Source organism: Rattus norvegicus, chromosome 13 (assembly GCF_021556685.1).
Source record: "Rattus norvegicus strain SHRSP/BbbUtx chromosome 13, alternate assembly SHRSP_T2T, whole genome shotgun sequence".
Taxonomy (NCBI): domain Eukaryota; kingdom Metazoa; phylum Chordata; class Mammalia; order Rodentia; family Muridae; genus Rattus; species Rattus norvegicus.
The window spans coordinates 80,416,533-80,439,183 of NC_141546.1; the positions used below are offsets into that span (position 1 = coordinate 80,416,533).

General features: G+C 45.5%; 1 protein-coding gene across 12 annotated transcripts in view; it reads left to right on the plus strand.

Annotated features, from left to right (window-relative positions):
* The window catches only part of Adcy10 (adenylate cyclase 10), an 88,680-nt gene that overhangs the window by 59,650 nt on the left and 6,379 nt on the right, over positions 1–22,651 (plus strand). For all 12 annotated transcript variants that reach the window (XM_087581528.1, XM_087581531.1, XM_087581536.1 and 9 more), the window contains 13 exon segments: positions 845–1,123; positions 1,378–1,668; positions 6,085–6,151; positions 6,618–6,849; positions 8,321–8,428; positions 8,870–9,045; positions 11,390–11,543; positions 13,673–13,877; positions 13,957–14,053; positions 14,903–15,018; positions 17,359–17,476; positions 18,442–18,637; positions 19,678–19,866. In XM_087581528.1, coding sequence (XP_087437654.1) covers positions 845–1,123; positions 1,378–1,668; positions 6,085–6,151; positions 6,618–6,849; positions 8,321–8,428; positions 8,870–9,045; positions 11,390–11,543; positions 13,673–13,877; positions 13,957–14,053; positions 14,903–15,018; positions 17,359–17,476; positions 18,442–18,637; positions 19,678–19,866 — 2,228 coding nt within the window.

Genomic DNA, 22,651 nt, shown 5'->3' on the forward strand with positions numbered 1-22,651 from the left:
AATAAATCTTTTTTTAAAAATGCCCAAGAAGGGTCTGGAGATGTAGCCCAGTGGTAAAGCAAGTTGTCCAGGATGCTTCAGGATCAGAATGCCTCAGAGCTCAGATAACACACACACACACAAACACACACACACACACACACACACACACACACGCACACACATGCACACACAGACAGACACACAAACACACATGTACAAGCATGCAAGCACACACAGGCACATACACATGCACACACACACACACACACACACACACACACACACACACACTGAAAATAGAAGTAGAAGTGTAGACATTCAGGTACACGTGAACTATGAAACTAAAGTTCGGGTGAAGAGTTGGGATTGGCGCTCTAGGCCCTCTGACATGTACTAAGGCAATAGAGATCATAATATGTATCATGGAAATAAATGAATCTATTGAGCAGATAGAGGGCCTTATTCTTCCTACTGAGCAGGTCCAGGGAGAAGAAAAGCCAGTGAAGACATAGGGGCAGCTGGAGAAGTCTTCAAAGCACAGGAGTGAGAGAACTGACTACTGTAACCTCCCATGACTTGATCCTCACACATCTTTTTCACTCATTACCACTAAGCCATAATACCCTCAGGTCTGTCTTATTCATGCCATACATATTAAATCATAGAAACTGCACCTTGACTATCTCCAGCAAGAGGGGTATCTATACATTGGGTATTAAACAATTACTTCTTTTGACTGGGCTGGGCTTGACTAGGTTTCCACAAACAAGAACCGTAGCTCAGGACAGTTGTCTACCTCTAGAGTGCACCTATCTGATGATGGTAGATAACTCGTGTCTCGTGTATGGCTTTCCATCTGCAGAAATCTCTCTGGTTCAACTGGACAGCATGAGCCTTTCCCATCAGATGCTGGTGAGGTGTGCTGCTATCATTGGTCTAACCTTCACCACAGAGCTGCTGTTTGAGATTCTCCCCTGCTGGAACATGAAGATGATGATCAAGGCCCTGGCCACCCTAGTGGAATCAAATGTCTTTGATTGCTTTCGGAGTAGCAAAGACCTTCAACTAGCCTTAAAGCAAAACGTGACCACGTTTGAAGTTCATTATCGCTCTTTGTCCCTGAAGTCCAAGGAAGGGTTAGGTGAGTAGCACCCAAAAAGAAAAGTCTATATCCCCCTTGCTTAGAGGAATATCTAGATTGAAGGGCTCAGAGGACCGGAGATGCAGCCAAAAGGTGGAGCCGTAGCTTAGCATGCGCAATGCCCTGGGATCAAACCCTGGTAACCACAAAAATTACAACAGAACAAAAACGACCCACCAGAACTTAAGAACTAATATATTAGAAGGGTGTGTTGCCTGCTGCCTGGCTGGAAAAACCCTTCTTGTTCCTTCTAGCTTACAGTGAGGAGGAGCAGCTCCGTGAAATGGAAGGAGAGGTGATTGAATGCCGCATCCTTCGGTTCTGCAGACCCATAATGCAGAAGACAGCCTACGAACTGTGGCTCAAGGACCAGAAGAAAGTCTTGCATCTGAAATGCGCCCGCTTTTTGGAGGAGAGTGCCCATCGGTGCAACCACTGCAGAAACAGAGACTTCATTCCTTACCACCACTTCATAGCGGACATTCGACTCAACACTCTGGACATGGATACTGTCAAGAAGATGGTGAAGTCCCACGGATTTAAAAGTAAAACCTACTTCCCTTCTAACAAGCCCCAGCTCCTGCTGGGAAATCTTGGGAGATGGAGGTCTATATGGTTTGGTTCTGGACCTTAAAGGCTTCAAGTCCCTCAGGGTTTGGGAAGCAAGTAGTGTCATAGGTCCAATGGTCCAGGGAAGGACTAGCAATTCACCTTGGGGTAGCAGAGTCAATCTCACTGTGACTTCCACACAGGGCTCTGACAAGTTAAGTGCAGCTGAGCTTAAATCAAAAGGTCTCATGGCAGGGGATGGAATCCAGAGAGGTGGTGTCATAGGATTTCTATTGCTGTGACAAAACACCATAACCCAAAAGCAAGTTGGGAAGAAAAGGGTTTATTCAGCTTGTATTTCTACATTGCTGTTCACCACCAAAGGGCAGGAACGTGGAGACAGGAGCTGATTCAGAGTCCATGGAGGAACGCTGCTTACTGGCTTGCTTCCCGTGGTTTGCTCAGCCTGCTTTCTTATAGAACCCAGGACCACCAGCCCAGGGATGGCACCACCCATCATGGACTGGGACCTCCCCCATTGATCACTAACTGAGAAAATGACTGATCTCATGGATCTCATGGAAGCAGTTCCTCATCTGAGACTCCTTCCTCTCAGATGACTCTAACTTGTGTCAAGTTGACACACAAAACCAGCCAGCACAGCTGGCATGTGGGCTATCTTCCATGATGTTCCTCAAGCCTTGAAGGAGCCAAAATAGATGTCCTGTTTAGGGTTGAGCACTCCATAGTCACTTATTGCCAGTACTTTATCCAGCGTTCAGTGTCTACATTAATCATCGCCTATTGCAAACAGAAGCTTCCTTGGCCAAGGCAGAGAGCAGCATTAACCTATGGGTATAAACAGAAATATTTAGAATGCAGTTCGACACCATGCTATTTTTGCAAAGCAACCATAATAGGTTATTAATGACCCCCAGACGACCTTCCCAGCCATAAGCTTTGACTGGGTTTACAGCAGTAGGCATAAATTCCTCTTATGGCCTTCAATCTAACCAGAAAGTGGTTGGTTACCCAACACTCGTGCCTCTATTGCACCCGTGGGCTCATCTTGTTTGGCAGGTTTGTATTGTAGCTCACAAGTTTTCCCACCTGAGTGAGTCTGTGGGTGACTTTTCTCCCTTAGCAGTTTGTACAGCACTGTCTTAAATTTGGGCTTACTGCTGTGAACAGATACCATGACCAAAGCAACTCTTACAAAAGACAACATTTAATTGGGGCTGGCTTACAGGTTCAGAGTTTCAGTCCATTATATCATGGCCCAAAGCACAGCAACTTCTGGACAGGCATGGTGCTGGAGGAGCTGAGAGTTCCACATCTTCATCCCAAGGATGCCAGGAGCAGACTGTCCACAGGCAGCTAGGAGGAAGATCTCAAAGCACACCCCCACAAAGGCACACTTCCTCCAAGAAGTCCACACCCACTCCAACAAGGCCACACCTCCTAATAGTGCCACTCCCTGGCCCAACCATATTCCAACCACCACAACGTCCTTAGGTAGCCAACAGGGTGGAGGTTTCCAGCTTGGTTCCAGCTTTGTTATGTGTCCTTCAAACTGTGTGATGTCATCAGCAATATGGTCTAATCATCTATTTCTGATGGGCAATCAAGACCAATGGAAATAGCCTGTGGGTTTTTTTTTCTTTTTTGGGGGGTGGGGGTAGGGCTCTGGGTCCTTGCTGACATAAGGAGGTATCCCACACCTGGTACTGGCATTTCTGTTTAACACACTGAATAGTAGAAGCAACATTTTCCATCCATATGAGTACTTCCTTTCAAACTCTCTTCTTTTTATTAACAATTAGTTTATGGGCTGAAGAGATGGCACCATGGTTAAGAGCACTGACTGCTCTTCCAGAGGACCCAGTTCAATCCCCAGCACCCACAAGGCAGCTTACAACTATGTATAATTCAAGTTCTAGGGAATCCAACAATCTCACCTGGACGAAAATGCAGGCAAAACACCAATGCACATAAATAAAAATAAATAAATCATTAAAAAACAATTACCTAACAAAATAGTAGGTTTCCATATGGCTTTTTCATATATACATCTTTGGTTTCAGTTAACTCTCTTTCCCCTTCAGTTCTGTGTCTCACAGTCCTCGTCTCTCATTTCTGAGACAGGGTCTCATTGTACAGCCCTGCTAGCCTGGAACTCACTACTTAGATCAGGCTAGCCTTGAACCTCTGAGTGATGCTTCTGAGTGGTGGGATTACAGTCATCTGCAATCATACCCAGCCTTGCCTCCCATTTTTCGGGGGTGGGGGAGAGATTGATTTGGTATTCCAAGATTGATCAGAAGGCAGAGGTGATTGTCATCAAACCCAACAACTGAGTTTGATCCCTGGGACCCAGGTGGTAGAAAAAATGAACCACTGCCCACACACATGTTATCCTCTGACCTCTTCATGTACATTGTGGCGCATACATCCATTCACATAAATAAATAAGTGTGAAAGAAGAGGAACCATTAGGTACTTTAAGTCTAGGACCTTAAAGTTAAGTCCTCCAAGGGCTGAGGGAAGATGGGACATCAGTGGTGTAAACCTCATCCCACCAGGGCAAGTAAGGTGTCAGAGAAATGTTCATGGCTGTTGCCGAGTGCTGGCCACTATCAGTTATTCGCTTTGGCATGACATTTTGTTTTTCAAAATCGAAAAATATTTATTATGGTTACAAAACTAAGCATTTTGGGCTGGAGAGATGGCTCAGTGGTTAAGAGCACCGACTGCTCTTCCTGAGGTCCTGAGTTCAAATCCCAGCAACCACATTCTGGCTCACAACCATCTGTAATGGGATCTGATGCCCTCTTCTGGTGTGTCTGAAGACAGCTACAGTGTACTCATATACAATAAATAAAATCTTTAAAAAATGTTTAAAAAAAAACAAAACTAAGCATTTTGTGATGAAACTAAGAATGTTGTCCATGCTTGTAATTCCAACACTTGGAAGATGGGGCCAGAGGATTGGGAGTTTGAGGTCATCCCTGGTTAGATAGGAAGTGAAAAATGAGTCTGAGCTACAAGAGACCTTGTCTCGGAGAAAACCAACACCAGAACTGTTAGTATCTGTGTGGGATGCCCTTGGCATTAAAATCTGCACCAAGAAATAAGGCACAGCGAATGCTGCCTGCTGCCATCTAATGTGAGGTATCAGGCGAGCTGCAAACATTACAAAGGAAAGAGCTGAGGATTGACCCATGCAAGAGGTAGAGTTCTTCTGCACTGTGCTCAGAGTGTGGCAGAGCTCTGCACGTGGGCTGACGGCCACAAGAGTTATTCCGTAAGGGAAAGAGCACAGAACCTTCAGGTTGCCTTTCTGGGAACTAAAAGATCTCTTCAGTTGTGTGGAGGCTGAGGCAAGAGGATGGAGAATAGAAGGCTAGCCTAGGCTACAGAGCTCAGGGATAGCCTGGGTTACATAGTAAAACTCTGTCTCAAAACAAATCTATGAAGTTACACTTAGTAACCATTAACCAAAGAGCTAGGGTGCAATCCCACATCAGCCATTAGCAAATGCTCTGAGATGGACTGCTTTCCCCATCAGAAGTCTGGCCTCCCCACGGGACCATCTAACCTACTGAAGTCTCATTAGATAAGATGTCTAATTCAGGACTATTATCCCCTAAAGTTAGCCTGGGGAGTACCTGATTAGAATATCTGTATTTCCTAAATCACGTTTGTGGAGTCAGAAGAGTCCTTACCTAGCATATACAAAGCCCTGCGTTCGAATCTTAGCACTGCATTCTTGCAATCCTAATTCTTGGGAGGTGAAGGCAGAAGGATTAAAAATTTAAGGTTATCCCTGGCTACATATTGAGCTCAAGGCCAGTCTGGGTAACATGAGACCCCATCTCAAGCAAAGCAACTACATATGTGTGTGCATGTGTGTACATGTCTTTACATTTCTGTTTCTTCATTACACGTTAATGTTCCCTCTTCGTGATTATTAAGCTATTATTTTAATTACTGTGTGTTAAATGGGTCAGGATAATGTTATCAACTAGAACAAAGGACAGCATTGTCAACACAGTGGAATGGGAATTTCTTTTCCTGCTTCTGTAATAATCCACTGAAATTGTTGACAAGTGGCCCAGCAGACAGTTGCAGATTCAGCAGGCTCCTCCTGGTTAATGTTTTGCTTTCCTTTGGCCATTCAGAACTCACTGCTTTCCCGTCTAAGGAAAGAGCAGGGTAGAAAGCCATCTCCTTCAGAAGTGTCATCCATCACTTAGGATCTGGTTTTATCTGAGAAAAGAACCATGTAGCTTTCTCTAAGCTGAGGTGGCCCCAGGGAGGGCGGGGGGTGAGAAATGTGGTCCCTGACTGGGAAAAGGGAATAAGAGCCTTTGGTGGATGGCAAATGTCTCATTTGCTCAATTATTTTCTAGCTGAAGACGAGGTCATCTTTTCTAAATCAGAGATCCCCAGGAAATTCAAATTCCCCGAGAACATCAGGTATGCACACAAGTGGTGGTCATCATTGTTGTCGTTGGGTTTTGCTTTGTTTCTCCCCTGGAACAGAGTTTCTCTGTGTAGCCTTGGTTGTCCTAGAACTTGTTCTGAAGACCAGATGGCCTCAAACTCATAGAGATCCACCTAGCTTTACCTTTTAAGTGCTGGGATTAAAGGCATTCACCACCACTGCCGGGCTTGCACGTGTGCCTTTTTAGATAGAGCAGAAGCAATTGTTATAAAATCACCCTTGGGTTCATTACTTCTGGGTCAATCAACTCTTTGGGCCTCTTAGCAACAGAGGAGAAATGGCAGGGGCTTCATGGTGCACGAAGAGAGCACCATGTCTGTGAGAGTGACACTGGATTTTGTTGGTTTTCAAAGATGATTTTGCATCAAAATCTGTACCTTGCCTGTAGTTTCTTGATCTCCTGCTTATTTTTATTTATTCCTTCCTATATTTAAACAGCATCACAGAAACAAGGGAAAAAATCTTGCATTTCTTTGACAATGTTATCATAAAGATGAGGACGTCTCAGGATGATGTCATCCCTCTAGAATCGTGCCATTGTGAGGAGCTGCTCCAGATTGTCATCTTGCCTCTGGCCCAGCATTTCGTAGCCTTAGAAGAAAACAACAAAGCCTTGTACTACTTCCTAGAACTTGCATCTGCCTATCTCATCCTGGGAGACAACTATAACGTAAGCTGTCATCGCGCGCCGCTCCTCCTCCTCCGTCTAAGACTCAGACACACAGCCAGCTCCAGCTCCCGTGTGCTTTTACATTACTTCCGGCTGACCTCCCAGCACCCCCTTCCTTAGACAATCCCATCGCTGAGAAGGGAAGTGATCTGAGATTGAGATAAGAGAGTTAGAGCAGTTTCAAGTACAGTCGCTGTTCCTTTGCTGTGAAGAGACTCCATGACCACAGCAAGTCCTATAAAGGAAAGCACTCAACTGAGATTTGCTTACAGGCTCAGAGGTTTAGTCCATTGTCATTACGGTAAGAAGCACTGTGGTACACAGGCAGACGTGGTGCCCAAGGAGGAGCCAAGAATTCTACATCCCGATCCACAGGCCGCAGGGAGAGCCACTGGGCTTGTCTTGAGCTTCTGAAACTCCAAAGCCCACCCCCCAGTTACAGACCTCCTCCAGTAAGGCCATACCTACTCCAACATGGCCACACCTCCTAACAGTACAACTCCCTAATGACCGAGCATTCAAATCTATGAGCCTATGGGGGCCATTTCTATTCAAACCAGCACAGTCATTATGCATCATTCTTGGCGTGGTGATATGTGCCAGCCTGGGATGCCAGCACTTGGGAGGTAGGCAGACTATCAGGATCTAGTCAAGGCCAGGTTTGGCTATATGGCAAGTTTATGGCCACATAAGATGCATAAGACCCTGTCTTTTAAAAAATGTAATTAATAATTGATTCATTAACCAAGCCAGGCATGGTGGTACACTTGGAAAGCTGAAGCAGGATAATCACAAGCTTGCCGTCAGCCCAAGCTGTATACCAAGTTCAAGACCAGTCGAGGCTACAGAGCAAACCTTTCATTAACTAATAATATAGTGCCACTGTTGAAATTGTCTACTTGGCTGGGAGAGAGGAAAATAGACTTACACGCAAGTGCTTTGGATTGATTCACTCCTAATATAAATCCTTCATTTTCGTCCTTGTCCTCCTGAGTGGTTTATGCCTTGCTGTCCTGTTGTACTTGAGAGCACAGACTACCTCTAGGTTTCCTGGACGACATGAGTTTGATTTCAGTCCCGTACCCCTCAGAGGCTCACACACTTTTGCCTCCATGCAGTTTGGCTAAGCCTTCACATAGACAGGCTTGAGACCAACAGAGCCCTGGTTAACACTTCTCCAGAAAACCCATAGGTTTCCATGCATCATGCCCCTTGAATTGAAGTAACGACATGCATAGAGTGAAACAAAAAGAAGGGATTGCTACGTCTAGCAGACAGAGGTGAGCGTGATGTTGAGCTGCCCTCCCAGCCTCTGTCTTGTTTGGAGATGCACTATAATCAACGGGACCACATCAGGGATGACACGGAATCCGGGTGGCTCCTGCCTCCCTTGCTTCAGGAGTATCTGGGGCAGGAAGCCCTCTGTGTTGTAACTCACCACCTCTCTGTTTTCTTTGCCGGTTGCTTGCAGGCATACATGTATTTGGGCGAAGGGGAAAGGCTGTTGAAATCTCTGACAAATGAAGATTCTTGGAGTCAGACCTTTGAATATGCTACGTTTTATAGTCTCAAAGGTGAGGTAAGAAACCATTGACGGTGGAAAGGTGTCATCTCGGAGCTGGAGTCCACGGAAGGAGTGGAAGCCATCTGTATATATTCTATCTGCTCCTCCTCCACCGCCACAGATTCCTGTCCAAGATTCTCGAACCCAAGCTACTAGACTCAATAGTTTCTCACCATAACTTGTCAGCAGCAAGATCCTGCCTACCGACCTAGGCTGACATCTTTATGGGATGTCTTTGTGAGCACGAGTAAATATGGTGCTCAATGTCAAACCCAGCCTTCCTCAGGCAGCAGGCACCCGATAAACATTCCTTTTGAATATTATGCCAAAACCCATGAGAACTTTATTCCCGAGCCACCAACCAGCTTTCTAGATAAGTATTCTCCCAAAACTTACTGTTGGAACCCACCAAGTCAAGAATTGTTGCTTTCCCCTCTCCCGCCTCATCTCCCTTAGATCTGTTTTAATATGGGACAGATGGTGCTCGCCAAGAAAATGCTGAGAAAAGCACTGAAGCTTCTCAACAGAATGTTTCCCTGCAATCTACTCTCCCTGACTTTCCAAATGCACATTGAGAAAAACAGACTCTCCCACTTCATGAACCAGCATACCCAGGAGGGCTCGCTGCCAGGGTAAGAGAAGGAGCTAGGGCAAACTGAGCATCTCATTCCCATTCCCAGACAACAAAGACTTCTACACAGTACGAGTCTGTCCTTACAGCTGGTGCTCCAATAGCTCAAAAATTCCTGTCTGGTCTGATCTTTTGTTGGGAGGGGTGGAGGCAGATACAATAAGGGCTTCCTGGTCAGGGCCTGGGCACTACACAAGTAGCTTTCATCAAAGACATTCATATGGCAAAACATGGGATTCCTTTGCAAAGTGAGTATCAATTACTCGTACAGTGGTTCTCCTGTGGATCCAGAGTCAGATATCAGAACTGATGCCATGTTCCTCAGAGCCTCAGCCCCAAGCCCCCTCCCATGCATTACTAAGCATTATTCTTACCTCAAAGAAAACTAGCAGGTCTGGAGGACATCTGCCAAAGAATGGGTTTCTCTACTCACCTATGAATTTGATAAGGGTTACATTAGGGATAGTCATTAGTTTAAAATGTAGCTCTGACTTGGTCTATAAATGAACTATAAAAAAAGCGATGATTGGGGTTGGGGATTTAGCTCAGTAGAACGCTTGCCTAGTAAGTGCAAGGCCCTGGGTTCGGTCCTCAGCTCCGAAAAAAAGAAAAAAAAAAAAGAAAAAAAGTGATGATTGAAGGGCCGGAAAGATACTGTTATGTTGTCGAAAACCAGGAGCTAACACCAAGACATTGCAAGGTAAAAATCTTATTTACAGCCAGGCTAAACTTACAGTCTTCCTCGGTGGGAGAATGAATCAGCCTAGATCAGAAGCGAGAGGACCCTTGTATAACAAGCGTCTACAGAAGTAGAATTTCGTAGTTATTTTTATGATCATGGGAAAGGTACATGTTGTATAGGTTTATGGTCAGACAGTTAACATACTAGGCAACGTTTTAGGGTCAGTCAACTCTTGGAGCAGTGGAAACAATTTATAATGCACAATTCACAAGATTATTGAGGAAGAACAAATAAAAAAACAAACAAGCAAAACCAAGTTGACCTCTCACTAAGGACACGATGACAGTCGTTGTTTAACTAAAAAGAAAAACAAAGTCAGCTGTCCCTTAATGCCTCAGCAGTTAAGGATGCTTACTGAACAATGGTAAGATCAGAGTTTGGTTCCTAGTACACACATAATAAACCATATATTGGGGAGCACCGCAATAGGCATGAGCCAAGGTGGCAGGACCAGCTGAAAGCTCACCTTTTGAACCATAAGCAGGAAACAGAATGAGCAAACTCAATATGGCACCAAAGCCAGCTCCCGGCTACATACTTTCTCCAGTAAGGCCACACCTTCTGTTCCTCCCCCAGCCATGCCACTAACAGGGGACCAAGTACTTAGGTGGCACAGCCTGTGAGGGACATTCTCGTTCAAACCACTGTAGCAAGCATCCCGAAAATGTTTGCTACCGCCAGTTCTGAGGGATCTGATATACTCTTATGCATATGCATAAGGTGTGAGCATCACCCCTGTTTACAAAGCACAGAGAACAAATAAGTAAATAAAATGAACATTTCTAAAGAAAGTAGTAATGGAGTTGGTAGCACGTGTCTGTAATGTCAGCTCTTGGGAGGCAGAGGCAGAAAGACAGCACATGAATATTTGGAAGTAACCTGCTTTGTTTTCATGAAGCACACCTTCTGACTTGTAAAATGGAGACCAGGATAATTATTTTGTGATGACATGGGTTCCTTTTTAACTTAATTTTATGCATATGAATGTTTCTCTTTCCTACATATATGTCTGTGAACCATGTGCACGTCTGGTGCCCACTAGGGGGTCAGATCCCCTGCGACTATATTTAAGTTGGTTGTGAGCCATCATATGGGTGCTGAGAATTGAACTTGGGTCCTCTGCAACAAGCGCTCTTAACAGCTAAGCCATCTGTCTATCCCCATAACATAGTTCAGATAAAACACTTGCCCTTGTCAGGCATCATTGATTAAGCGAAGCCAGCTAAAGATGCGTGGGGACCATTCATCAATTTGAGTCCATAAGAAAGGAGGGGATGGCTTGACCTCATTTTATACAGAAGGTGAAGTTCAGACAGGTTAAGATCTAATTCAATGTAACATACTTAAGTGCTCTACAAGATCACCCATGGCCGGGCTAGAGAGATGGCTCAGTGGTTAAGAGCACTGACTGCTCGTCCAAAGGTCCTGAGTTCAAATCCCAGCAACCCCATGGTGGCTCACAAGCATCTGTAATGAGATCTGATGTATACTTATATATAAAAAGTAAATTGGTAAGGGTTCTGGGAAGGACAACAGGAGGACATGGGGGGGGGGGGGGTCTAAGCGCATGAGCCTGGTGGTGATGGAACCTTCCCTGTGTCAGGAAGAAGCTGGCCCAACTTTTCCTGCAGTCGTCCTGCTTCTCCCTGCTGTGGAAGATCTATAGCTTGAACTTCTTTTTCCACTACAAGTACTATGGTCGTCTGGCAGCAATAATGCAGATGAACACCTCGTTAGAAACTCAAAACAATTTCCAGGTAGGAGGCCACACAGCTCTCATTGCTGGATCTCATTCAGAAAAACAACAACAACCATCCTAGCCAATGCCAAGGGAAACTGGAAAATCAAACGGTTGTAGCAGAAGGCCTCTCTGACTGAGTGATTTTGCCAGATTTCATGTTTCAGCCCCAAATGACCCCACTGTTGGAAATCACTGAAAAGTCAAACAGGTTTTGCTCTTGTGGGTTGCAATTGATATGATAAGACTCATAGTGAGAAAGAAACAAAATCCTTTAAAGCAACAGTAATAAAGATATACTAACATAATTAACATTTTCATTAAGAAATCTTGCAATTGGGGTTAGGGATTTAGCTCAGTGGTAGAGTGCTTGCCTAGGAAGCGCAAGGCCCTGGGTTCGGTCCCCAGCTCCAAAAAAAAAGAACCAAAAAAAAAAAAAAAAAAAAAAAAAAGAAAGAAATCTTGCAATTCCCCCAAACAACAGTAAAACACAATGAGAAGTGTGGCCTTATATTAAGTTTTTGTAAATATCTTAATTGTTTTCTTTATAGATTCACTGTTTGCATGCCTTGTTTGAGGAAGATTCATGTTTGTTTGTTTGTTTGTTGGAGACAGACCTCACTCTGTAGCTCAGGCTGGCCCCCATCTTGCAGTCATCCTCCTAGGTCAGGCTCTTGAGAGCTGGAATTACAGGTGTGTGTCATCAGGCCTTCCCTGGTAACGAGACGCTTGCCTCATCTTCACTGAGGGGTTGTGCCACCTCCTGCAAAACTCGGCCATATGCTAGGAGAACGGGAGTTGAAGAAGCTAAAAGGATGGGTGTTTCCAAAGATGGAATCAATCCAGGGACCACTGAAGTTAACAGAAGACCAGATGAGAACCCAGAGAGTAGCGTCCAGACCCCAGCCCTCCTCAGCGTAACCGCCGACAAGCCACACAACCTCTGCGAGCTCTCTATTTGCCCCATAAGAAGAAACAGTCAGATTCTGTTTCTCTTGGTCCACATATAAGAAGTCAGAGGCCTCTTATATGCGAGACTATTGCAGCTGCAGATTTTTCTCTCGGCCATGCATGTTCACACCAGGAAAGGAATTTGCTAAGGAGAACGTTAGGATTTTTTTTTTTTTTTTTTTTTTTTTTTTTTTTTTTTTTTGGTTCTTTTTTTTCGGAGCTGGGGACCGAACCCAGGGCCTTGTGCTTCCTAGGTAAGCGCTCTACCACTGAGCTAAATCCCCAGCCCCTGAGAACGTTAGGATTTAATAAGTACCCAGGGACTTGGCCTTTGACGGAATTTATAGAACCTCCCCTGTACAGTCACCTCCAACATAAAATACTTGGACTGCTAGAGAATCTATTGTCAGTCTATTCTCCTGTCTGTATTTTTCAAAACATGTTGTTCATGGTGTGTGTGTGTGTGTGTGTGTGTGTGTGTGTTGATTGTTCAGAAGTAGTTCTTTTGTTTTTTTTCCGGAGCTGAGGACCGAACCCAGGGCCTTGTGCTTGCTAGGCAAGCGCTCTACCACTGAGCTAAATCCCCAACCCCTAGAAGTAATTCTTTTCTCCTTGCTCTTCTCTAATCATTTATATTCCAAAGCAACTTTCTCATTTTAAAGATTTGCTTGGAGGGTCAGTACCTTCTCTTAAGTCTCCAATTATGTTTTAAATTAGTCTTTAGCAAACAAACTAACCAAACCAGTTTTTCTTCTTTTTTCTACACGACAAAAGCAGTGCATAAGAAAGGTTATTTCTGGGGCTGGGGATTTAGCTCAGTGGTAGAGCCCTTACCTAGGAAGCACAAGGCCCTGGGTTCGGTCCCCAGCTCCGGGGAAAAAAAAAAAGAAAGGTTATTTCTCTCTTTTCCACCTTAAACGTAAGAGCCTGCCGTGTAGACTTGATTGCACCCACCCCATCTTGTACAATGCAGCCGTTTCTCCACATATGTTTCATTTAAAAACTGTACACAAGAGTGGCTACAGAGCCTCTCCTGGAAAGCCCAGTAAGTAGGGTAGCAGACACCTAGTTTGATTTCTGCACCTAAGTCCATGGCATTGCTCCAAGTTTGACAAAGTTTCCTGGTAGGCTCAGAGTCTTTCGTGTTGGGGTTCTTCCTCAGTCTCCCTCCTCCTCTCTCTTTTGCTGCCTTTGTAGATCATCAAGGCTTTCCTGGACTTTTCCCTGTACCGCCATCTGGCTGGATACGAGGGCGTGTGGTTCAAATATGAAATCCTGGTCATGGAGCAGCTCTTGAACCTCCCCCTGAAAGGCGAAGCCTTTGAAATCATGGCCTATGCAGCCGACGCACTGGGCCATATCAAGTTCTTAACCGGTCATCTGGACTTGGCCATTGAATTAGGTAAGGGCTGGCGAGGCTAGAAAAAGCATAAAGTCACTTGTAATACCCCCCAAACGCACCACGATTGCTTTCTCCCCAGGCTCCCGAGCTCACAAGATGTGGTCACTTCTCCGGAATCCCAACAAATACCATATGGTTCTCTGCAGACTGAGTAAACCTCTTTTCTTGAAGAGCAGGTATTTGTCCTAAAGCATTTTCCAGAGTTCAGATTCTACTTTCCTTCCCGGTTGCTGTGATGGAGCACTCTGCCTGAAAGTGGGGAGGGGAGGGATGGTGGCGTTGACACTTCCAGGTCATAGTACATCTTTGAGGAAATTCAGGAAGAGGAACTTGCGCAGGGACCTGAGCGGAAACCACGCAGCTTCTTGCTGGCTTCTCCTTTGCTTCCCTCTCCAGGACGGGATTAAGCTAGCTCTCAGAAGCAGAAATGGTGCCTCCGGCAGAAGGCCGAGCCTCCCAGCAATGACTAATAACCAAGACAATGCCCACAGACACAGCCAGCCCCTCAATCAGGAAGCTTTTCTCTCAGATGGCTCTAGGCTGTTGGGCTGGTAATCAAAGCTAGTTAGAACGGGAAGCTGCCTGTGGGGTTCTGGCTTATTCCTCCCTGGATGTAACATAGATAACTATCGACGTCACCTTTTCCCTGTTAATTCTCTTACTGGAGTTCTTTTGTATTCTGGTTGCCTCTGGCCGGGGGCAGCCAATCAAGATTATTGTGGGAATCCGGCCGCCATCTCTGACAGGTAAAGGGGGGGGGGGCATTGCGCACGCGCAAATGAACAGCAATGAAGACTAGGCCACACTACACTGGCCGGACCCTAGTCCCCCGGATATGGAGGAGGCCTATAAGAACAGTAGAGGGTGAGGACCCAGTTGGAGACTTAGGTTCCGGTTCTGGGCAAGGGAAGATTTGAAGGCTATTTTAAGAACTGTATTTGGTTCATGTCCAAGACTAACGAGACCAGAACTGAACTCCATCCCGCCCTCTCACTCCTTCCAACCTCCCCACTTCTGTTCCACAGATACAAGCATTTGGTCCAGGTGCTGGGATGGTTGTGGGACCTTTCTGTAACAGAGGAGCACATCTTCAGCAAGGCATTTTTCTATTTCGTCTGCTTGGACATCATGCTTTATTCTGGTAAGCATGGGATTTATTCTAACTTGGGGAATGAAAAGAAATCAGGGTGGATCTCCACACTGGAGTGATGAGGCAGCCCTCGGGGCTTGGGCTTTGGGCTTTGACTTTGAACTGGTTAGCATTAAGGGATGGAGAGAGAGAGAGAGAGAGAGAGAGAGAGAGAGAGAGAGAGAGAGAGAGAGAGAGAGAGTTGGCGGTCAGGGATGCAGAGAATGATTCAAGGAGCTGGTTAGCAATCACCGGAACTGTAAGGAAGCAGCGGATGTCTGATGTGTTGATGCACACCTTTAATCCCAGCACGTGGGAGGTAGAGGCAGATCTCTGTGAGTCAAGACCATCCTGCTCTATATAGCAAGTTCCAGGACACCAGGGCTACATAGTGAGAACTTGTCTCAGGGCTGGAGGAGCAGTGACAAAGAAAAATTAAATCTGGAGGACGCTTGTAGGTCTGAGCTGTCCGATCAATTTCTTTAAAAAAAAAAAAAAAGATTTATTTATTTAATGTATGTGAGTACATGCTAGCTGTCTTCAGACACACCAGAAGAGGGCATCAGATCCCATTACAGATGGTAATGAGCCACCTTGTGGTTGCTGGGAATTGAACTCAGGACCTCTGGAAGAGCAGTCAGTGCTCTTAACCACTGAGCCGTCTCTCCAGCCCCAGATCAACTTCTGAATGAGTGGTAGTCACTGGCACTGTTTTACAGTGTGCCTTTTACTGGGATTATTTAATCCTTAATATTTACAGGATACGCTTAGAAACTTCATGTTGATAAGCATGCTTATCATAACATAATCTGCAGGCTTCATAGCCAAGACCCTGGTCTGTCCTTGTTTGGCCTCTGTTACCGTGATAAAACACAATGACCAATAGCAACCTGGAGAGGAGAGGACATAATTCACCTTGCAGGCTACAGTCAGGACAGGAGCTCAAGACAGGAACTTGAAGACACTAACTGAAGCAGAGACCACGGAGGAGTGCCCCTTACTGGCTTGCTCTTGTGGCTTACTCAGCCACAACCCAGGATCACCTACCCAGGGTGTATCCAACGGGCTGGGACGTGCCACATCATTTCCTATAGGCCAACCCTATGGATGCATATTCTCAACTGAGGTTCCCTCCCTCTTCCTAGATGTCACTAGCTTATCTGAAGGTGACAGAAAACTAACCAGCACATGGTCCAACACAAAACTGTAAATCTACCTAAAACTTTATGAGATCTTCTTTTGTAACTTGGTTGCATGATTCTCCAACATGAACATTATCAATGACAGTGTGTATTGCTATGTTAAAGCTTTTACACGCCTACAAGGGCTGGTCCATTGATAATGAGAGTTAATCACTGATGGGGATGGCAACACAAAAACACAGCTCTCACCTCAAAAAGGATAAGAAAGTGTCTCTTCTGGAGCCAGATGTGGGTGACAGTGGTTCAGGAACACAGTTCCACACCCCCAGCATAGAACCAACTCCTTGAGCTCTTTCATAATAACATTACAAAGAAAGTCATCAATCAAGGTGCTTTTCAAACATATAGGTGGGAACATCAGAGAGAACTTACGGCAAAGTGGACAGATCTCAGCTCTAGGCTTCCAATGCTGTCTGCCGACACACTCAGCTTTTAGATCAAGTTGGTAGAAGCTAGGGGTCTGCTAAGTTAAAAACATTCTAGAAAGTTTTTAATGTGTCAGTCACAGAGTGGTGGGCCCAACACAGAAGTGAGCAAGGAATGACTATTTAGGGAGCTAAAGATAGTCCAAGATAATTCGCATTCAAGTTATCGTGCAGTATCCCAGCTTCTCCACATTATTGAAGTTCTAATCAGCCAGTGCAAACAACGGCTTAGTTTTAAGAATCCTCACTCGTATATACAAAAAACAAGTTCTTTCCTGACAACCTTTAAATAGGATTGAGTAGATGGCTGTTATGTTAAACCAGAGGGACCAACTAGGGGTTCTTTCTCCACTCATGGTTAACCAAGGAGAGACATACATCGTTACTAATAAGGGAACTGTAGGTGAAAAACTGAAGGTTCCTGAACTACCAGGACTTGTAGTTGAGCAGGAAAGATTGGATTAATCTGATGGCGTTTGGTCTCTTCTATGGAATTGGGTCATGTACCCACCTGTAAGACTCCACAGTCTACCTAAGATCCTGTAAACACAGGCCAAGGCAGCAATGTGATTGTTACAGCCCACAGGACCCTTTGAATATCTAAAGCAACCAGGTATTACTAGGTAGTGGGAAGTTCTGTTGCCAGCTAAAGGCCAGAAAGACCCACACACACACACACCCCAACCCCACACCATGCTGCAGCAAAATCACTGTTTCCTTTTTAGGCTTCATTTACAGAACATTTGAAGAATGTTTGGAATTCATACACCACAATGAAGACAACAGAATCCTCAAGTTCCAAAGCGGACTCCTCCTGGGACTTTACTCCTGCATAGCTGTCTGGTAACAATGTGTTACATATCATTTAGAGTCTAGAGGGAAAGAGTTAGATGCCGAAGAAGAGTTCAGTTACATTCTTTAAAAGAAAGAACAGGGGGTTGGGGATTTAGCTCAGTGGTAGAGCGTTTGCCTAGCAAGCGCAAGGCCCTGGGTTCCGTCCCCAGCTCCGAAAAAAAAAAAAAAAGAACAGATATTCATAGTTTACATCTGATACAGCTTAAAGGCGCCAGAGAATATTTTTAGAGAAAGCCCCTGAAAGGGGTGCTGCCGAGACTGTGGGGCACCCAGAGGGTGGGGTTATGCTTCCAGAAAGTCTCCAGGAAAAGTATTGCAGTAACAGTGTTGTGGGATGAGGTGCAAAAGGAAAACTGTGGGGAGATTCAAGCAGTCCATGTGAAAGCTGGAGACAAAGCTCTCCTCCCAGAACATGGAGGCACCATGGCAAGGATTACTTCTTAGTTAGAGATGGTGACATTCTTGGAAAGTCTGTGGACTGAAATCACAACTGAAACAGTGTCACATGAAGCTGGCCATTCCATCACTTTCTGAACTCTCTCACCGTGTAACTAATTTTAATACTTCCCTTTTATAATAAGCTGATGGTACCTAAAATTAAAGAGGACCCAGGTGACACTGGCTTGTCTGCAGGTCGTGCTGAGAACTGCTGGCCCACCTCTCTTTGCAACTGGGACAGCTTCTTCAAGCCTGAAATGTGGGACCTATCTCACTTCCTAGAGTCCAAGGATAACCCAGCACTCGATGTGTGCTCCTGCGGGCTCTCTGTCCCTCTGCAGTCATAGGATTCCATCCTTTCCCAGGTCCATGTCACCTAACATCCTTGATGTTTCAGACACTGGGTAGAAGTAGAGATCCAAGGGACTGAAAGTTGCCATCCACAGAGATCTGTCAGCAAACCAGCCCATCCGGAGAGCCATTCTGATTTTACATTGTCCTCTCTGGCGCTGCAGGTACGCCAGACTTCAGGAATGGGACAACTTTTACAAATTTTCCAATAGAGCGAAGACTTTAGTGACTCGAAGAACCCCAACGGTCCTTTACTACGAAGGAATTTCTAGGTATATGGAAGGGCAAGTCCTCCATCTTCAGAAGCAAATAGAAGAGCAGGCCGAGAATGCTCAGGACAGTGGGGTGGAGCTACTCAAGGTGAGGCCTGCTTCCTGGTTTGCAGCACAATCCCTCCTCCAGCAGCTTCCTATCTACCCTCCTGCATAACTGTCTTCTCATCACAGACTTTGTACATGTTTATGCTAAAAGCTTTATTTTTAAGACAACCCTCCTAAAAAGTTAGAAAAAAAAGGGGGGTGGGGGCTGGAGAGATGGCTTAGCAGGTAAAGGTGCTTACGTTTGATCCACAAGACCTACATAGCAGAAGTAGAAAACCAAGTCCTGAAAGTCATTCTTTGACGTCTACACCTATGTTGTAGCACGTGTGACCACACATGCACACATACACACACACATACACACACACGCACACACACACACGCACACACACACACACACACACTCACACAATGTAATAAAAGTTTTAATTAAAAAGAAAAAAACACGGGGTTGGGGATTTAGCTTAGTGGTAGAGCGCTTGCCTAGCAAGCGCAAGGCCCTGGGTTCAATCCCCAGCTCCGAAAAAAAGAAAAACAAAAAAAACCCCAAAAACACAAATTGTAGCTGTACTACGTAGAGAGGGTGTGTTAGCACTGCTCAGTGTTTCCTGCGTGTGTCCATGTGTTCCCATTTGCTGAGATTTGCTGTCAAATAGAATTCTCAATGACTTCCCATCATGATGTTGTTTTATAAAGAGATTTTTAAAAAAGATTTTTACATGCGATTCCTTCCCTTTCTATAATAGTCAAGATCCTCCAACTTCAAGATTTTTTTTAAAATTATTTTTTAAAGGTTTATTTATTTGATGTATGTGAGTACACTCTTGCTGTCTTCAGACACAGAGGATAGCATCAGATCCCATTACAGATGGTTGAGAGCCACCACGTTGTTGCTGGGAATTGAACTCAGGACCTCTGGAAGCTCAGTCAGTGCTCTTAACCGCTGGGCCATCCCTCCATCCCCTTGCCATAATTTTTAAATGTTGGTTTTAGGAACTGAACTCCTGTTGACAAGCTCTTGACCATCAGAGCCATCTCCATCTCCAGCCTCTAGTTTTATTTGTTGTTTGTTTTCTCTAGGCCTTAGAGACCCTTGTGGCTCAAAATACCACTGGCCCCGTCTTCTACCCCAGGCTCTACCATTTGATGGCCTATGTCTGTATACTGATGGGAGACGGGCACAGTTGTGACTTCTTCCTAAACACAGCCTTGGAGCTCTCTGAGACACAGGGGAATTTGCTGGAGAAATGTTGGCTGAGCATGAGTAAGGTATGTACCCTCAGCCAGCAGGTGAGAGAGAGAGAGAGAGAGAGAGTCAGAGAGAGAGAGAGAGAGATGGGGGCAGGGCTCACCCTTCCCACTTGTCAGTGGAGCTTTAGGAAGCATCAGAGGTCATTGTCTTAGTTCACTTGTGCTGCCATCACAAAATACCTCATCCTGTGTCACTTAGAAGTTTACTGTTCACAGTTTTGCAGGCTGGTGAGTTTAAGACCATGGTGCTAGAATTCAGTATCTGATGAAGATGAGTTCCTCATTGATGGTACCTCTGGCTGTGTCCCTATCAGTGGCAGAAGGAGCAGGAGCCAGAGACACAGTCCCACTCTGCCACCTGTTGCCTGAGGAAATCCCTTCAGAGACCTCCACTCAAATGAAGCTAGGATTCTTCTATAGCTGCTGGAAAGACTTTGAGGCTCAGTCAGGCGGTGGTGGCACACGCCTTTAATCACAGAATTCCAGAGGCAGAGGCAGGAGGGTCTCTGAAGTTGAGGCCAGCCTGGTCTACAGAATTAGTTTCAGGATAGCCAGGGTTACACAGAGAAACTCTGTCTCAAAGACAGAGACAGACAGAAAAAGAGAGAGACATAGAGACATAGAAACAGAGATTTAAACATAGATTTAAGTACAGGTATTAAGAGTGCTTAGGAAGGGGTTGGGAATTTAGCTCAGTGGTAGAGCGCTTGCCTAGGAAGCGCAAGGCCCTGGGTTCGGTCCCCAGCTCCGAAAAAAAGAACCAAAAAAAAAAAAAAAAAAAAAAAGAGTGCTTAGGAAAATGTAACACACAAAACATCGTGTGAGCTTTTCATGCTGTACGGTTCTGGTAGCTTCTGAAATTGCATTGTCAAAAGGTGGTTCCTGGAGGTATATTGGCTTGTACGAGACACCATCTGTCACCAGGACTATGCAAGGAAATTAAGACCTTTGCTTGCTTTCTTTCTTTCTTTCTTTCTTTCTTTCTTTCTTTCTTTCTTCCTGCAAATGAAGTTTATGGTCTTTTTTCTGATGTTTCCAGAAAACTGCAGCTTCACAGAAGGAGCAAAGCCATATTCAAAGCTACTCGAGGCTCTTCAGCATGGATGACTAGTTTAGCATTCATACTTAAGATACCTCCGTGGGAAGGAAAACTTGTCTTTATGTAGGAAAGACATAGCTTTCCTATGTCATTTTGTTGATTGAGTAGGCATTTTTAACTTCAGCCAGACTCTAGAGCAGCGGTTCTCAACCTTCCTAACACTGTGATCCTTTAATACAGCTCCTCATGTTGTGGTGACCCCCAATCATAAAATTATTTCTGTTGCTACTTCATAACTGTAATTTTGCTTCTGTTATAAGTCATAATGTAAATATCTGTGTTTTCTAATGGTCTTGGGTGACTCTTGTAAAAAGGTAACTTGACCCCTAAAAGAGGTCTCTACCCACTGATTGAGAACTGATGCTCTGGCATAAGAGGCTCCTTCCTTTCCAATTTCCCCTGTCTTTCTATTCTCTCTCCTTTTTGCCTGTCCATAGAATTGGGTGGGGGGTTGTTCTCCTGTGCTTTTATGTATTAGGACATAAATCCCAAAGCCCTCAGAATCTAACCCCAAAAAGCCCTGACTTTCAATACTATCCCCTTAAGGGTGGGGCTCCAAGGTGCGGATGGTAGGGAGTGTGCACACGCTCCAAACACAGTAACCATCACTCCATCACTGGCTCTACCAAAACGAGGTCTGCATCCACAGCTCAGGTTTATGGGTTTCTTCTTAGCTTTCAGGTTTTTTTTCCAGAGAACTCCCCAATTCGAGCCCCCTTAGCACAGTCTCCCCATCTCTCTGGTCCCCTCCACTCCCCATCTGTGTTCCAAGTGCCCCACCCCACCCCATGCTCTCACTCCCCACACGAGCACCTCAGAGGGGAACTGCAGGCTCAGCAGAGCGCTAGGAGAGACTGGCTGTGCAGTTATGCATGCTTGTTTGAAGATGCATCTGAGTTCTAATTTGGAAAACGAAAATTATTTCTGTCATTTGTTGTCTGTTATTCCAACACTTGGGAGGTGGAGTCAGGAGGGTCAGGAGTTCAAGGTCATCCTCAGCTACACAGAAAATTCAAGGTCAGATTTGGCTGCATGGAACCATCTCATAAAACAAAACAAAGAAAAAAAGAAAGAAAGGAAGAAGGGAAGAAAGAAAGAGAGGAATAAAGAAGGAAGGAAGGGACCGGCGGATCCCGGACCGCAGCAGCTCTCTGCTCCCAAACCCCGTGGGAGAGAGACCTCACCGCCTGATCAAGTGGGCACTCCTGAGGCTGCAGAGCGGAGGAGACCACCAACACTGCCCACCCCTGCCCACATCCCTGGCCCAAGAGGCAACTGTATAAGGCCTCTGGGTTCCCATAGGGGAGGGCCCGGGAGCGGCAGGACCCCTGCGTCTGAGACACTGCCGGAACCTGAAGGAAACAGACCGGATAAACAGTTCTCTGCACCCAAATCCCGTGGGAGGGAGAGCTGAACCTTCAGACAGGCGGACACGCCTGGGAAACCAGAAGAGACTGCACTCTGTGCACATCCAGGCGCCAGAGGAAAACACCAAACGTCATCTGAAACCCTGGTGCACGGAGGCTCCCGGAAGGAGCGGCACAGATTTTCCCGGTTGCTGCCACAGCGGAGAGGACTTAGGCAGTACCCCACGAGCAAACTTGAGCCTTGGAACCACAGGTAGGACCAACTTTTCCCCTGCAAGAAACCTGCCTGGTGAACTCAAGACACAGGCCCACAGGAACAGCTGAAGACCTGTAGAGA